Source organism: Danio rerio, chromosome 14 (genome assembly GCF_049306965.1).
Source record: "Danio rerio strain Tuebingen ecotype United States chromosome 14, GRCz12tu, whole genome shotgun sequence".
Taxonomy (NCBI): domain Eukaryota; kingdom Metazoa; phylum Chordata; class Actinopteri; order Cypriniformes; family Danionidae; genus Danio; species Danio rerio.
The window spans coordinates 58572229-58590003 of record NC_133189.1 but is presented as its reverse complement, the minus strand read 5'-3'; the positions used below and the strand labels follow the sequence as shown (position 1 = coordinate 58590003).

Below are 17775 nucleotides of genomic sequence, written 5' to 3'. Positions count from 1 at the left end.
ACAGAATACCAAATACTGCATAATATGAGACTCCAGACTGTATTATGTCTATAGAATATATATATATATATATATGGTCATATTGCACAGCCCTAATTTGTACAGTATTATGTTGTTATTAAATGATGTATTGTATATTAAAAGGGTAGCAGTATGACTGCAGAACGCAGTGTGTGGTGACGTCTCGTGCACACAGATCCAACAAGATAATGATAACGAACAGTAATAATAATAATAATGCGGAAACTCTGTGCTTTCTTCTATATATTGTATTGATTAATGTTGAATAATTTATTTAATTTCCCCTTTTCTGTTTATCATGAGAATATTCACAATAATGTGAGGGAATAAATATGCTAATAAAGGATTGTGTGTGTAAAATAATACATTTTAATACAATAACAAGCACTCCAGAGCTGTTGTGTGTGTGTGTGTGTGTGTGTGTGTGTGTGTGTGTGTGTGTGTGCACTTTGCAGTCAGAGAAGTTACAAAAAATGGGTTTGCTTTTATTTAACGTCAGCTGTACAGAAAGCAAGTCCAAAAAACCCGATCTCTTCTGATGAACAAACATCTGAACACTGAAACCGTGAGACGCGGTCGAGCAGCTCAGCCCAAACACAGTGTAAACCGACTACTGAATACATATCAGCCGTACATACTCATCTTCTAGAACAGCTCATGTGTGTGTGTGTGTGTGTGTGTGTGTGTGTGTTCACGCAGCATCAGTTAAAATAACAAACACACACACACAGAGTCTCCACTAACCCTCCTATATCCCTGTGGGGGGAGTGACGTCTGTAGAGCTGGTGGAGAAGCAGAGTCCTGCAGGAGAATAAAAATCAGCCAAACACAAGACACACGCTCCGTATCGGCCTTCAGACGGGACGGAGGGATGGAGGGGGTGGGGGGAGATAAAAACAACACTGGCTCCTGGAAATACATCAGACGCCCGTTCTCCAGTTGGTCCCAATGCTCAGCCTGTGTGTGAGCGCACTGCTCATGGGGACGGTCAGAGAGAGCTGAAGATGCTGCAGTTTAACTAAACACAGGCAGATACAGAACACACACACACCAGCACATGAAGAGAAGATCCAGATGAGCCGCTCACTCTGACAACACACTCATCTGAGGAGACCTCTCACACTGACGCCTCTGCTGCGGTGTTTACTGTGTCTGCATGCGTCTCTTAAACTGCAGCATGTCAAACTCTCTCCACCACTGTACTGTAGGCCTGGAGTCACCAGCCAGCGTGTGTGTGTGTGTGTGTGTGTGTGATCATTTGGTGGATCTGCGCGCGGGCTCGAATGCGGTGGGTGGTGGGGGTGGTCCCCTGCGCTCCAGCTCCTCCACATACCCCATCAGCAGCTTGTGGCGCTCCTCCGTCATGCAGTCCAGAACCAGGTAGCGTTTGTCCTTCTGCAGGATCTTCTCGATGTCTGACAGGTGCTGCTCCGACTCCTGCATCAGCTTACGGGATCTGCACACACACAGTCACACACACACACACACACACACACACACACACACACACACAGTCACACACACACACACACACACAGCATTACACACACACACACTCATGATCATGCAGACCTTGGAAAGAAACTATAGATTGATTCGAGTCACTGTCAGATGTAAATGTCCTCTTCTTCTGTGTGTTTACATGTGGATATAGTAGAGCTTGGTATAAATGACCAGAACCATAATAATAATAATAATAATAATAATAATAATAGCAGAACCACAACCACTTCACTTCTGGTCACATGGAATGTCTTAAAGGCGGAGCTATCTGTCCTTTAGGGCAGAGCTATGAGCCTTTTAGACCAGCGCTATCAGTTATATAAGGATGAGCTATCAGTACTTTAGGGAGGGGCTATCAGTGCTTTAGGGTGTGACTATCAGTACTTTAGGGAGGGGCTATCAATACTTTAGGACGTGGCCATCATTGCTTTAAGGAAGGGCTATCAGTACTTTAGGGAGGGGCTATCAGTACTTTAGGGAGGGGCTATCAGTACTTTAGGGAGGGGCTATCAGTATTTTAGGGCGTGGCTATCAGTACTTTAAGAAGGGGCTATCAGTACTTTAGGGAGGGGCTATCAGTACTTTAGGGAGGGGCTATCAGAACTTTAGGGAGGGGCTATCAGTACTTTATGGCGTGGCTATCAGTACTTTACGAAGGAACTATCAGTACTTTAGGGTGTGGCTATCAGTACCTTAGAGAGGGGCTATCTGTACTTTAGGGAGGGGCTATCAGTACTTTAGGGAGGGGCTATCAGTACTTTAGGGCGTGGCTATCAGTACCTTACGAAGGAACTATCAGTACTTTAGGATGTGGCTATCAGTACTTTAGGGAGGGGCTTTCAGAACTTTAGGGAGGGACTATCGGTACTTTAGGGAGGAGCTATCAGTGCTTTAGGGAGGGGCTATCAGTATTTGAAGGTGAGCCTAGCAGCGCTTTAGGGAGTGGCTATCAGTCTTTGAAGGCGTGGCTATCAGTGCTTTAGGGAGGGGTTATCAGTGCTTTAGGGAGTGGCTATCAGTCTTTGAAGGCGTGGCTATCAGTGCTTTAGGGAGGGGTTATCAGTGCTTTAGGGATGGGTATTTATCAGTATTTAAGGCCGTACTCACACTAGGTACAGTTGATCGAAACCGGGCCAAAGCACGCTTGTCCCCCCTCCCGTCTCCCCCGACGGCCCGCGCTTACACCATATCAGGCCTCGGCACGCTTACGTCATCACTGCTGCGCTGTTCAGTGAGAAGCGCTCTCAATGGCAAGCCTTTTTAGCATTTAAATCTTTGTTCTGACTCCATAAATATATTAAGAGATATCTCTAATTATATTTTGACTAGTCATAATTATAATTCGACTACTCAGAATAACAATTAGAGATTTCTGCAATTACAATTGTACTAGTACAAAATCAGATTGGAGATATCTGCAAATATATTATGACTAGTCATATTCCTCCATTGACTTCCATTGAAAAATATTTGCAGATATCTCTAACTGAGTTTTGATTAGTCACAATTGTAATTATAGATATCTCTAACTGAGTTTTTACTAGTCATAATACATTTGGAGATGTCTTTAATTCATCATATTTAGAGATATTTACAAATATATTTGAAGAAATCTCTAATTAATTTACTAATAGTCGAATTACAGTTGTAGATATCTTGAATTGGATTTTTGACGAGTCAAAATTCATTTGGAGATATCTCTAATTACAATTGTGACTAGTCAAAACTCAATTAGAGATATCTGCAAATATTTTTCAATGGAAGTCAATGGAGGAATATGACTAGTCAGTCATAATATATTTGCAGATATCTCCAATCTGACTAGTCGAATTATAATTATGACTAGTCAAAATATAATTAGAGATATCTAATATCAGAACAAGGTTTAAATGCTAAAACAGCTTGCCATACGCTCTCACTCAGCAGCACAGTGGAGATTTCTCTAGTTTTATCATTTCAGTCGTTTGATATGCAGTGACATGCAGTCAAATATTTCGCCAAACAGTCCTTAGGGATGCGGGGACACGCAGTCAGATATTTCACCGGACAGATCCGCCACTTTTGGCGCTCATAAACAGTCATAAAGCTCTCGTGCTGCAGGAATGAGGAGGTCTGCTGAAGGTGCAGCTGTCGTGCTGTGAGGAGTTCTCGTCTTTGATAAACTACTGCAGTTTGCGATCACTGAACAGTAAGAATGATTAATAAATCCATATGAAACAACCCCTTAAAAGTCACGTCTCGCTTTCAGTTTCGGGCTGTGGCACGTTTTGCACTCACACACAAGTGTACCGCGCCAAAGCCCAAGTGAACCGCGCTCAGGCACACCTCTTCCAACCGGGCCAGGGCCGGCCGAGTGAACCGTGCTTGAGCCCGAATCAGCACACTCACACTTCTCAAACGATCCGGGAAATGGGCCTGGGCACGGTACGGATGGCATAGTGTGAGTAGGCCCTTAAGGTGAGGCTATCAGTACTTTAGGGAGTGGCTATCAGTTGAAATGAACTCACAATTCTGGAATAAGTCTGTTCTGACAGTGACCTGTAAAACACTTCCACTTCACACAACAGACACAGGCACAAACCTGTCACAGAAAGCTCCGCCCTACACAATATTCAGTTTCAGCAGGAAGTACATCAACGTACTGAAATAAAAGTCTCAAGCTGCATCTGAAACTGCTACTCAGTAGGTACTGCATGTGAATTTAAACATACTACTCTGCCGTTAAAAAAGTGTGTTGTATACAGTATGAATGGGAATGAATGAATGGAATTGGGACATTCTACTCTGCTCGCATACTGATTTTAGCTTACTGTATAGTATGGAAGTATGCGATTTCAGACGCAGCCTCAGAAACATCCGCTTCACACAGACATTAAGAATGTGTTGACCACAGCACCGACTGTGTTTACATTTGATCCAGGATTTAGATTAGCAGAGTTCCATTATGGACAGAATAAGAGCAGAGCAGCGTCTCACTTGTATGTGATGAACTTGTTCTCCTTCAGCAGCGTCCTGAAGTCTGCTTTGGCTGTGATGTATTTGTCTTTAATGTAGTCGTCGAACTCTCTCTGTCTTTTCTGAGGAGAGAGCGAACACACACACACACACAGCATTAGCAGAGACAAACGCAGCAGCACCTACCGCTGGAGTGTGTTTCAGTAATAACAGAGAGGCTTTACTCGGTCACTGCTGGAGAACTTGATGCATCTGGGATCTTCTTTGATGAGTTTCTTCACCTCCTTCCAAGACGTGGTCAAGGTGATCTGAAGAAGATGAGTCAGATGAGCAGGCCGCTGGGTGTGTATGTGTTATATGTCTGTGTTTGTGTATACTCAGAGTGTATTTGTGTAGCACTTTCACAATGATGATGGTTTTAAAGCAGCTTTACTAAAGCTAAATCACTGCATCATGATCAGATTGAGAAGAGGTAAGCTTATTAGTTACCATAACTGTATAAGCTACTGTGTGTGTGTGTGTGTGTGTGTGTGTGTGTGTGTGTGTGTACCGATGTGGTATCATCCAGCAGCTGGCGGAACTGCTCCTTCTTCTTCTTGGCGAGGGCTTCGATGTGTTCGTTGAACAGTCGCTCCTTCTCCTCGCGCTCCAGCAGTGATGAAGACTCCCAGCGGTGGTCCTTCCTCAGGGAGCGCCGGGTGTCCGACCAGGCGGCATCAGACGACTTTACCTGCACGCGCATCAATAACTTACATTATGCTGAAAACCCCCAAACATCATTGATATATTTGATTGACATTTATATATGAAGTGTGATGGTTTAGTTAACCTGTCAGTCATATAACAGTGGGCGGGGCTTGACCATTTAAAAGCGCCAAAGCTCCTTGAGCCGTCAGTCTGAGCTCTGGCTATGCGAGACTAGCAGGTGTGATACAGCATAAGCGTTTACTGACTCCTTCTTCTCATGGTTGCGTATTGTGAGGTGTTGTGTCTGATCTTACCATGTCTGACAGCAGGGCTTTAAAATGCTGCACGGCCTCCTCCCGCTTGTGCTGTTCTCTCTCGCGGTCGATTTCTTTGGTTTGTTCGGAGCGAAACCTCTGCACCGTCCGCTCGCGCTCCCGCAGACTGGCCTCCACCCGCGCCTGCTTCTCCAGCTCCTTCTCCTTCTCTGCGCTCGGGTTCTGGAGAAGCACACACACATAATGCCTCACTCATTATCAAAAAGTCATAAGCGTTTCATTAAATGCAGGTAATAAATAATAAACTTCTGCAACTGTAATTAATGTGCTGATTAGAATGCATTGACCAATATTTACTAATGAACCCTCATTGAGCAGTGTTGATTAATCGCTGAAGATTCTATCACGGTATACAACACTGGTCACCAAACTTGTTCCTGGAGGGTCGGTGTCCTGCAGAGTTTAGCTCCAACCTTAATCAAACACACCTGAACAGCTAATCAAGCTCTTACTTGGTATGCTTGAAACATCCAGGCAGGTGTGCTGAGGCAAGTTGGAGCTAAATCCTGCACAGACACTGGCTCTCCGGGACCGAGATTGTTGACCCCTGGTATACAAGATTATCACGATATCTATATCTAAGCTACAAAAAAAGATGACTTAAATAGGTGTAATGAACCAAAAATACCGTCTTTTTAAGATCTCAATTGGATTCAGGTCAGGACTTTGACTAGGCCACTGCTAAGTCTTCATTTTGTTTTTCTTTAGCTGTTCAAGAGTGCACTGTCCTGCTGTAGAACCCAAGTTAGCTGTATTTTTGTGTGTAAGACATGTTCAAGTTACCCTTGTTTCCGTGAAATAATAGCACATATGAGGAGAATATCACTATAATCAGTCATAAGCCTACACACAGATCTCCAGATGTGCATGAGGATTAACCAAACTGACGTGAACGGCATTCAGCCAAAGCTCTGTATTTTCTAAATATTGTGAAGTCAGCGTCTCTGACCTTAGCAAGTCGCTCCACGTAGTTCTTGAAGAACTCTTCTCGCGCCGCAGATGTCTCCACAGCCTTGTATCGCGGGTCCGTCTCCAGCTTCTCCTTCACTTTACTCCAGCGCTGCTGAATGTCCACATGATAATCCGACAGCAGCTCGAAGAAGTCCAGCTTGACCTTAAAGAACACACGATATGAGCGCATCAGTCAGCACCGAGGCTCAGAGACGGCAGACGCAGATGTACCCTATGATCATTATAACAGTCGCAGATCGACATGTTAAAGTAAGAATGAATTGCTGTTTTGGTTAGTACTGTTGGTGAAATCCTGGTACATTAGTTAATGTATTTACTAACATCAACAAACAATTACTATTATACTTGTTATGGTGTTCATTCATCTCTGTTAACATTGTTAACTCACGGTGCATTAACTAACATTGACAAGCTCAGTTTTGGATTTTAATAATGCTTTAATAAATGTTGAACTATGAATAATAAATGCTAGTTAGTTAAATACATTAATTAGTTAATGTTGGTTAATGCATTAGTTAACATGAATAAACTGTAATTGCATACAAAATCAAAGTTTGTTTTGGCATAATATATATGTGTGTGTGTTTGTGTGTTGGGTGTATAATTATATAACATATATACATTTTTATTAAACATTGTTTTGGTTTCTATGCATGTTCGTGTGTCGCATATACAAAATAAACACACATCGGCCACTTTATTAGGTACACCTGTCCAACTGGTGGTTAACGCACATTTCTAATCAGCCAATCAAATGGCAGCACCTATTTCGGCATGTAGACATGGTCAAGAGGATCTGCTGCAGGTCAAATTGAGCATCAGAATGGGGAAGAAAGGGGATTTAAGAGACTTTGGACGTGGCATGGTTGTTGCTGCCAGACGGGCTGCTCTGAGTATTTCAGAAACTGCTGATCTACTGGGATTTTCATGCACAACCAGGTCTAGGATTTACAGAGAATGCTCCGACAAAGAAGAAATATCCAGTGAGCGGCAGTTCTGATGGCTACTTCCAGCAGGATAACGCAGCATGTCATAAAGCTCAATCATCTCAGACTGCTTTCTTGAACATGACGATGAGTTCACTGTACTCAAATGGCCTCCAAAGTCAACAGAGCTCAATCCAATAGAGCAGCTTTGGGATGTGGTGGAACGGGAGATTGGCATCATGGATGTGCAGCCGACAAATCTGGATTAGGCAGTTCTGAAGACAAAAGGATGGTCCCAACCCTGTACTAGTAAGGTGTACCTAATAAAGTGGCCGGTGAGTGTATATTATGTTAAAACAATCTTCTGTTTTAAATATAATTAATCTTTGCCCAACATTAATTGCTTTCAACACAATTTGTATTTATATTACATATTTAAAAACAACCATCATTGAACAAAGTGCTTCACAAAGTTTATATATATATATGAAATAAACACTGTATAGTAGGGGTGTAACGATACACAAAAGGCACGGTTCGGTTCGGTTCACGGTTTTGGAGCCACGGTTCGGTTCGGTACGGTTCGGTTTCTGTTTGCTGTGGGGTTAGGGTTGATGTCATGTTAACAGCAATGCTAAGGGACAATTCACTTAATAACAAGAACATCTTAACTTTCTCTTTATTAACTTTGTCATCGCATTTTTAGTACAGTCAGGATACCCGAGTAAACAACTAAAATTAAATAAATACCTCCAATATAGACTAGTCAGAAAAAAAACTATTTTCTTTAGTGCAGCCATCTTAACTAAATAAACTAAAATTAAATAAATAACTGCAGTGTAGACTAGTGAAAGATCTTCTTCAAAAACACCATAATATCCACATTCTCTGATGAGAGGCTTGATCTCTGTGCAGACACAGACGCTCATTTTTAATTATATGGTTTCATTTAGATAGATAGGTTTCCGTTTAAATTAATGAAAAATATACATATAATGTGTTTGTAAAGTGTTTTTTCATGACATATTCACCAGTAAAATACATTGCGGTTGTGTCTGAAACTAATGTTAGGGTTGCCTCCCGATCTCTCTCTCTCTCTCCCGCTCCCTCTATGCCGGTCATTTATGTAGGTCCGCCTTCACGACAGCTGATTGGTCAGGAGACCGATCTATCATCATTTGGTGACGCAGCGCGGGAATGTAAAAAGCATGTCAGGAAGAGCGGGAGAGAGAGCGCTTTTTCCTTTGATCTCGTTTTTCGTGTATTTTTCTGACATGATTATGATTTTCGTTGTTTTTGCTTAACTTTCGTTTGGGTATATTATTTTTTAGCTCCGACAATATAGCTGTATCTCCTCAAGTTCAGTCTTAGTGTAAGGTGGATAAGGGAAAATGTCATACGATTTCCATTTTGCAAACACGTAGAAAATGTATTGTTAAAGACATCAGGTAAGAGGTGAAGGTCATCTTTGTTTATTTTATTCAGTATAGGGAAGAATGCGGCGCACGGTGCTGAAGACCTTTTTTTCTTTTCATCAGTTTTAGCGAGGTAAGAGGGGTTATTCATGAGTTAGAATTGTTGTATTATATTTATTTCTTTTGTTTGTCTTCACTATCACCCCCTTGCTCGAGTTTAACTAATTTTTGTTTGATACTTTTGTTTGAATTTGCTACTTTATTATATTATTTTTATTAGTGTAAATATTTCTCTTTTTTGTATATGCAGCAGGGAGCATGAGAGTACCGCGGTACGCCACGAGAGTTTCGCGATACGTATCGTGGTTGGTGTATCGCGATATTTCGGTTCGGTTTTAATATCGTTACACCCCTACTGTATAGTATTGATAGCTCAACTTGAAGTGAAGGAAAAAGCATACAGGTGTGTCTTGAGCATGTTATGAGATGACGTATATCATGGTCTGAGATCTCGGTCATATCACCCTGCTATAATTTAGTCCATAAATCCTCCTGCCATGCATCAGAGGTCAGTGAACATTGAGTCAGTGCTCTAAACAGCACCAACTGAGTGTTGTTAATGTGTTTTGATAATGACGGAGAGACAGGCGTCCTGTGGTGAAGCCACCAGGTGAACCCGCACCCCCCGCACAGGTGACATTTCACTGCATTAATGTTTGATGGCTGACCTTCAGCTGCTAAAGGCAATCAGCTGATTAACCCCAGAGTCTGGACCGAGCGAATACAGCCACGACCACAGCATCGCCTGTCACAGCGCTCACACACCTTTACAGAGCCAGATGTGCTCTATATGCACAGCCAATCTTCCTCTACTGATTAACTACCGGTGAACGGTTAATGTGACTACTGTCAATTTCAATTTCTAACAGTATCGATGTTGAAAAGTAATTAAAATATAATCCGTTAAATAGACTTTAGCATCCATGTAGCTGTTCAAGTGTAAACTGAGATGAAAGACAGTGTGAACGCAAATGCCGTCTGCATCAGCAGATGAGAGCAGCAACTCCACTGAAAATACTGTGTATATCATATTTTAAAGACCTGGTGCAGAACATCGTCATTTACAGCAGTGTTTCCAGTACTTTACACCAATCAGGCAGTGAAGATCACTGCTCTTTAAAGGAATCAGACCTTAAACGCTGTGGTTTGGTGTTTGAGCTGGGTCACTGAAAAGTCTCTCTGCATACAGACTATTAAGCACTTTCCAGGTCCACATTCAGTCAGGGCTTGATGACTAATCGACAAGAGCCGGTATTAATAACCTATAACCAGCGTAATGTCCACATGTTGGTCATTTTATTTTTTTAAACTCTGGTAATACTTCCACCTCAACTTGTGTTAGCTGTTTGAGCAGAGGTGTGTGTAGTATAGCGTGTCCACGGCCATTCAAGACTGATAGAAACACAATAAATCCGCTTTAAATTATTTTAATAGGATCTAAATCCAAGTGATTTCGAGCCCCACTGCACCGTGATGTAGGAGTTTTCCTCGCCCACTGGATTGACTGACAGGAGCGTATTTACGTGTCTCCATAGCAACGTGTACAATCATCTCCACAGAACAGGATTTGCTAAGAAACTGTGATTAACAGATCTGTTCAGCTCTCTGTGATCAGCTGCAGCTCCAGATTCAGGCCCGTTTACACTAGTGCCTTTCAGTTTTAAAACGGCATTCTGAACATATCTCCATCCACACTACGCCACCAAAAACGTATATCATGTGACCATTCGCGCACTCTGACATTGTCTCGCTCGGCATTTGGTTATTGTTAGTCAGCAAACGCCGGTTGAACATTAAACGCAATGGCAAAGAAAGCAGGAGAGGTGTTGTTGTGGACAGAGGACGAGGTCGAGTTACTAAACGTAACAAATGAAGAACTGCACAATGCTGCCTAAAACAGACAATAGTGCAAACAACGCTCCCATTTCTGTGCCCGTGTTGTTGTTTACAGTACTGTCTCCCGCTAGTGTTAAAGCCGTGTGTCATAGTCATGTGATAGGGGCTTGACGAATAAGGGAAGGATACGCAATGACACAAAAGCCAATCAGCTAGCGAATCTCAGCAGCGCCGCCTCCGTGTTCAGATGTCTCCGTTTTCCCTCATCCACACTGAGACGGTGAAGCAGCGCTTCAGAATGAACACGGCCTCTCCAGCGTTTCCAAAAAACTCCGCTTTCAGCGCTTGAGAACTCCGGCGTAGTGTGCACAGATGGCCGCAGTTTTCAAACTAAAACACACTAGTGTAAACGGGGCCTCAGTTTCACACATGTAGCACAGTTTAAAACAGCATGTGTGTAATAAATACAGTAAAATCAGGGCTTGACATTAACACCTGATTTCACCTGTGGCGGGTTGGACAGACACTCCCACTAGCCACTTTGGCTGCCTCGTCTCTAAAGATTAGAACTTTAGTTTTGGACAGTTTGTCAGTATGTGTGCAGATGTGCTCTAAGAATCGAGGAGCAGCTCGATTGATAACTGTTTGCATGAGCAAAGTAACGCAGGTGAATACCGAATGAGAGGATGATCAGGTGCACAGTGAGACACAGGCAATTCCTGCTCAGAGATGCTGTGAGCGAGGAACAGCTAATGTGAAGCGTGTGAGTGCTCACAATCTCCTGTTTCCTTGCTCAAAACAACCGTGCTCTGAAATGCAACTGGCTCCTGTTTGAACTAGACGGGATAAGAATGTAGCTCGTGCCCCACTGTCCTGCTCCTTTCAGATCTCCAGATTCTCTGTAGGCAGCAGCTCTTGCTGCTTTCACTTTAACCATTCTTTGAACAGATTAATGCTGGCCTCATGTTAACCGTGTGCACGTGATCATGCTTTCATTATCGCACACAGAATGTTTCTCTCATGCATCCTTTTGCTTGCAGTTATTTGTGTTAATGTGGTCTAATTATCCCCCTTTACCATAGCATTGCTTTAATATTGAATATAGAAATATTAAAATTACTCTCCATTTATCTTTAGTTATCTGATGATCTGGACAAAATACTGTGTGTAGCTTTAGATAAACGACATGTCAGTTGTTTTATAAGAACATTTCTGCTGAATAAGAGTGTGTATGCAGCTTTCTTTAGCTTGTTTTGATGCATTATTTAAAATTTGTGGCAAGGAAATAATTAGTTTGGTGTGGCCAGAGAAAAAAGGTAAATGCTCTATGTTGAGCCCTGAAAAATCATGTGAATAAAAACAAAAGTTAAGAAGACATGTGGAAATAACACATCATTTAAATCAAGTGATTTTAGCATGCCAAAGTCACATTTACGCATATACAATATATTTTTCCAACACTGGAAATCTACTAGCCACAGTGTCTGCTAATCAAAAATGTTAATGTCAAGTAAAATCACAGTAATTCATAACCGCTGGAGTCACCACAGACGCACAACTATACACGAGGATGCTTACGAGGTTTGATGATGATCTGTGATTATGATGAATACAGAATAATGAGGAGTCATCTGCAATGCTTACATTTAGCATTTATTTAACAATTTGTTTTACTTTAATGTTGAACCTGTAATCATTAGATTTAAAAAAACGCTTTTTATTTTTACCAATGCTGCTGTATTAATAGCTTTTCCCAATTATTTAACATCATAAAGTATATAAAAACACCTTTAATAGTGGAGTAGCAGCACGGTGGCTCTCTGGTTAGCACTGTGGCCTCACAGCAAGAAGGTCTCAAAGGCGTCTGCTAAATGACTACGTTTACATTGTGCATTCATGCAAAAAATAACTTTAAATAATATTTTAATGTTTTATTGCCTTCTGGCTGTAATAATGTTGTATTGTACATTAGTGGTGATAAATATTTGACATTAAAATAATCCACAATAGGGCCACACACTGGCTTTGTGGTTTGAGTCCCGGCTGGGTCAGATGGTGTTTCTGTGTGGAGTTTGCATGTTCTCCCCGTGTTGGTGTGGGTTTCCTCCGGGTGCTCCGGTTTCCCCCACAGTCCAAACACATGCGCTATAGGGGAACTGATCAACTACACTGACACTAGTGTACGAGTGTGTGTGTGAATGAGTGTGTATGGGTATTTCCCAGTACTGGGTTGCAGCTGGAAAGGCTTCCGCTGTGTAAAACATATGCTGGAATAGTTGGTGATTCATTCCACTGTGGTGACCCCTGATGAATAAGAGACTAAGCTGAAGGAGAATGAGTGAATGGTTGAGTTTATTTACAGTACAGATGAACTATGAGAGGAAAAACTAATACCAAAATAAATCCTTACACTGAAAATTAAATAATCGTTCAATAACGAATCGAGGGTTTGATTTCAGGTCATGTCGTCCAGCTCTACGTGAAGCCTTTCAGAAGACAAACTGAGCGTATAATGAAGGTTTTCTGTGCGTTCCCGCTGAGCGCTTCTCTCTATTGTATTAAATGTCAGATAAATGACAAGCGGCATTCCTGAAAGTTTAATAAGACTGGCATCTGCAGCGTGTGTGTGTGTGTAAACAGCGTTCGCTCACCTTCTCGCCGCGGTTCTTAGAGTTCTCCTTCTCCTTCTTCCTGAATGCCGTCATGAACTCAATAAAGATGGCTTCTCTGTCCTTCATCTTCTCCACCGCCTTGAAGCGGGAATCTCTGGCGTGTTTGGCAGCAAACTCACTGAACGTCGTTCTGTATGGAAACACACACACATGCTTAGAATACGGCTATAAAGGCATCATTTTTGCATCTAAATAAATGACTTACACACGCATATTTAATGAAATCTGCATTATTATATGATGTTTGACGTGATGTCAGATACTAGAGAGCATTTGACTGGTAAGAAGATGTGATGAAGTATGAGAAGATGCCAACAAACACCACTGATTCATTTATGCAGGAGACAAACTGCAAACTGGAGGTGTACATCAGCGTTTATATCTGCTACATGGGAATTTTTGTCAGTTTTGGAGGCACTAGATTAGAGATATCCTGATACTAACATCTTTACAACTTTATTTTTATCTCACAGGGACTAAACTTGTTTTGAAAAAATAAACAAATCGAAGCTTTGATCACTTAATAATGTTAATTTTCACAATGTAATCGGTGTAACAGGTCATACACAGACAGAAATATGCAGACTCTAGTGATGTGATGATTGAGACCTGCTCTAAAGATATCAGAACAATAAGTAAGAGCAGCTCAACTTGATCAAGTAGGTTTTTGTGTAAATACATAACAGGGGAAATATTAATGATGGAAAATGATACCGGCTCTGTATTTACTCAGAACAAGATCGATTCACAATCTCACACAGATTAACCGTTCACCTTTCAGCTGACAATTAGAGAAATAAACAGTGTAAACGCTGATTTCATGCAGACTTAAAAGAGGAACACTAAACCTGGCCTGTAATGATGATCATATCCTATGTTTAGATCAGAAGCATCACAGACACTCATTCAGCAGCATTAAATGAGCTCTCAGTGTTCACCTGACACCCAGTTTCGATTCCTCCATCATTTTCCTGAAGTCATCCTTAACCTGCATGATTTTGTTCTTCTTCTCTCTCCTCTCCTCTTCAGCACGCGTCTTCACATATTGATCAAACACCTGCCGGTATTGGAAAATAATAATGACACTGACATCTTATTTTCCTGCATAACAATATTGAGCTGTATTATTTAAATTTTAGCAAATTAGCAACTTAACTCAACAGATCTGTGTTAAAGTGCATCTAATTTAACTATGATCAATCAAATCACAAGAACTAAAACATACAGTGGAGCAAAGATGCAGATGAAATGAACAGTGTTTAATGATTTCCTGGCAGTCCAGCAGTATTCAGGCAAATCAATAATCTAATAACACTGGATATCCTCCATCATGAGTGTGAACATCAACACAATTCAACTTTCTTAAAGGTGCATTATAACCAGGGCTTGACATTAACTGTCAGACACTGTGGCTAGTAGTTTTCCAGTGTTACTAGCCACTTGGCGTTTTCACTAGCCACAGTTTTGTTGTTGGGAAAATATATTTTATATGCATAAATTTGACTTCTGCATGCTAAAATTACTTGATTTAAAATGTGTTATGGGGCAACGCAGTGGCGCAGTAGGTAGTGCTGTCGCCTCACAGCAAGAAGAAGAAGGTTGCTGATTTGAGTCTCAGCTGGGTCAGTTGGCATTTCTGTGTGGAGTTCGCATGTTCTCCCCGTGTTGGTGTGGGTTTCCTCCGGGTGCTCCGGTTTCCCCCACAGTCCAAACACATGCGCTATAGGGGAACTGGGTAGGTTAAATTGTCTGTAGTGTATGAGTGTGTGAATGAGTGTGTGTGTGTTTCCCAGTGATGGGTTGGAGCAGGAAGGGCATAAGCTGCATAAAACAAATGCTGGATAAGTTGTTGGTTCATTCCGCTGTGGCGACCCCTAATTAATAAAGGGACTAAGCTGAAAAGAAAATGAATGAATGAAAATTTGTCGTGTCCACATGCCTCCTCGCTTCACTTTTCGTGTGTTGTGTATGACTTTGCTTAATGTGCATAAGGAAATGGGTTGTGCTTTCACAGTGTTGCATTGCTATTTGTTTTATTTCACATGACTTTTCAGGGCTCAACATATTATTTACCCTTTTTTCTCTGGCCACATCAAACTATTTTTGCCACACATTTTAAATAATGCATCAAAACAAGCTAAAGAAAGCTGCATAAACACTCTTATTCAGCAGAAAACAATTGACATTTAAAAAAATCATTGTCATGTATTTAAATATAAGCACAGAAGTCCGCCCAGGCTAAATGTCCCAGATCAGCAGTTAACTACACATGAATGGAGAGTTAATCTCCTATTAAAGCAATGCAAAGGGGGATAATTAGACCATACTAACGAAAATAACTGCAAGCAAAAGAAAGCTGGTGAGAAACATTCTGTGTGCGATAATGAAAGGATGATCACGTGCACATGGTTAACATTAGGCCCAGTAAAAATCTGTTCTAATCTCGAGCTCTGGAAAGAAGAGTGCACGAACATCGAATTTTTTCCAGTCCATTTAAGGAGAACCAGTTGCGTTTCAGGCACGATTCAGAAACGAGAGCGCACAAGCTTTTAAAACACTCGACACATCACATCAGTTGTGTGTATGACACTAAAGCCCTCGTCACTGCAGAAGAAAGCCTGCGTCTCACCATGCACCTGATCCTCTCATTTGTTATTCACCTGCTTTCTTTTGCTCGCACGAACATTATTTTTCCTGTATACGGTTATTTTTGTCAGGCATGCTGCTGGATCCTAAAATCGCATCTGCACATGTTGACCAACAGTCTGTAGTTAACATTCTAATCTTTAGTGAGGAGCCAGCACTAGCAACTTAACAATTATTTTCAACCAGAAAAAGTGGCTAGTGAGAGTGTCTGTCCAACCTGCCACAGGTGAAATCTACCCGCATTTGGCGGCTGTTAATGTCAAGCCCTGGTTATAACATTACGATGACATTCAATTAAACTGATCACTTCTTCTGCTTTTAATCTGGCTTGAAAACAACAAAAACTTTGCAACAACTCCTTAAATCAAAAATTAAATAATCAAAATGTGCAATAACACTGCTAGTCTTCATCATGCATGTACACATGCACAATTAATCTATCTTAAAGTTCCAAACATTAGTTTATTGTGCCTGAATGTGTTAAACTGGCTGGAAATGCTCATAAAAACATGCAAATGATCCACTAAACGAAGTGTTTAGATTTTTTACCTATATTAGTAGAGCTTCACTGTCTACTGTCAAAATCTAATCTCCTCAAATCAAAAATGTAATAATCAAATGTAAAATGGCACTGTACAGTCTTTATCATATATGCACACAGGCAGGCCTCGACATTAACTATTTTGATCAGCAGACACTGTGGCTAGTAGATTTCCAACGTTACTAGCCACTTTTCACCAGCCACAATTTTGCTGTTGGCTTTGATGTGCTAAAATTACTTGATTTAGACTTTGTGTTAGTCCACATACCTCAATAATTTCCCTTGTGTATGAACTTGCTTCATGTGCATGAGCAGATGGGGTGTGGTTTCATGGTGGCGCATTGCAACTCATTTTTATTTCACACGACTTTTCAGGGCAAAAAATAAAAGCCAGTGGAAATCATAGCGTATGTGGTAATGGAAGGATGATCAGGTGCACACGGGTAACGCTAGGCCCATAATCTGTTCTGTTCAAAGTACAAACAAAACCTGCTGCTGCTTACAAAGACGGATTTTAAAAACACTCGGAGCTTTCGGAAGCAGCAAGATTGTGGGTGCACGATAGAGATCTGCGCGGGACTAAATTTTGAATCCTGCTCCCGCCCGCACCCGCCAGGTTTTAACCCGAACCCAACCGCTCCTGCTTATATTAAGCATTTGTTGTCCCACTGCCCGACCCGCCCCGTTTTTGACCCGCCGCGCCCGATCCCGCTGGAAAGAGCGGGGGGGAAACAAAACCGAAAACCACCCTGAGTACACACAGACAAAGCTCTCTCTCTCATTCGCGCACACTAACACGCACACATAAGCACCAAGCACACACACAGACAAAGCTCTCTCTCTCATTCGCGCGCACTAACACGCACACATAAGCACCAAGCACACACACAGACAAAGCTCTCTCTCTCATTCGCGCGCACTAACACGCACACATAAGCACCAAGCACACACACAGACAAAGCTCTCTCTCTCATTCGCGCGCACTAACACGCACACATAAGCACCAAGCACACACACAGGCAAAGCTCTCTCTCGCTCATTCACGCGCGCATACACAAATACACACAGCAACAAACAAGCTGAACACAGCATCGTGCTATTTCATTTACACACATACATACGATATTGCTAGACAGCCCGCTCCTGTCCCAAATTAAACCTGTTACCGACCGCTGCTGCACTTTATTCGGAAATTTATTGCGAATA

General features: G+C 41.8%; 1 protein-coding gene across 1 annotated transcript in view; it reads right to left on the bottom strand.

Moving 5' to 3' along the window:
* Positions 1–485: 485 nt before the first annotated feature.
* tcerg1a (transcription elongation regulator 1a (CA150)) overlaps positions 486–17775 on the bottom strand; it is a 40865-nt gene continuing 23575 nt past the window's right edge. The window contains 8 exon segments of the mRNA NM_198357.3: positions 486–1477; positions 4501–4601; positions 4704–4787; positions 5030–5209; positions 5481–5663; positions 6451–6615; positions 13362–13512; positions 14321–14439. Coding sequence (NP_938171.2) covers positions 1276–1477; positions 4501–4601; positions 4704–4787; positions 5030–5209; positions 5481–5663; positions 6451–6615; positions 13362–13512; positions 14321–14439 — 1185 coding nt within the window. The 3' untranslated portion in view covers positions 486–1275.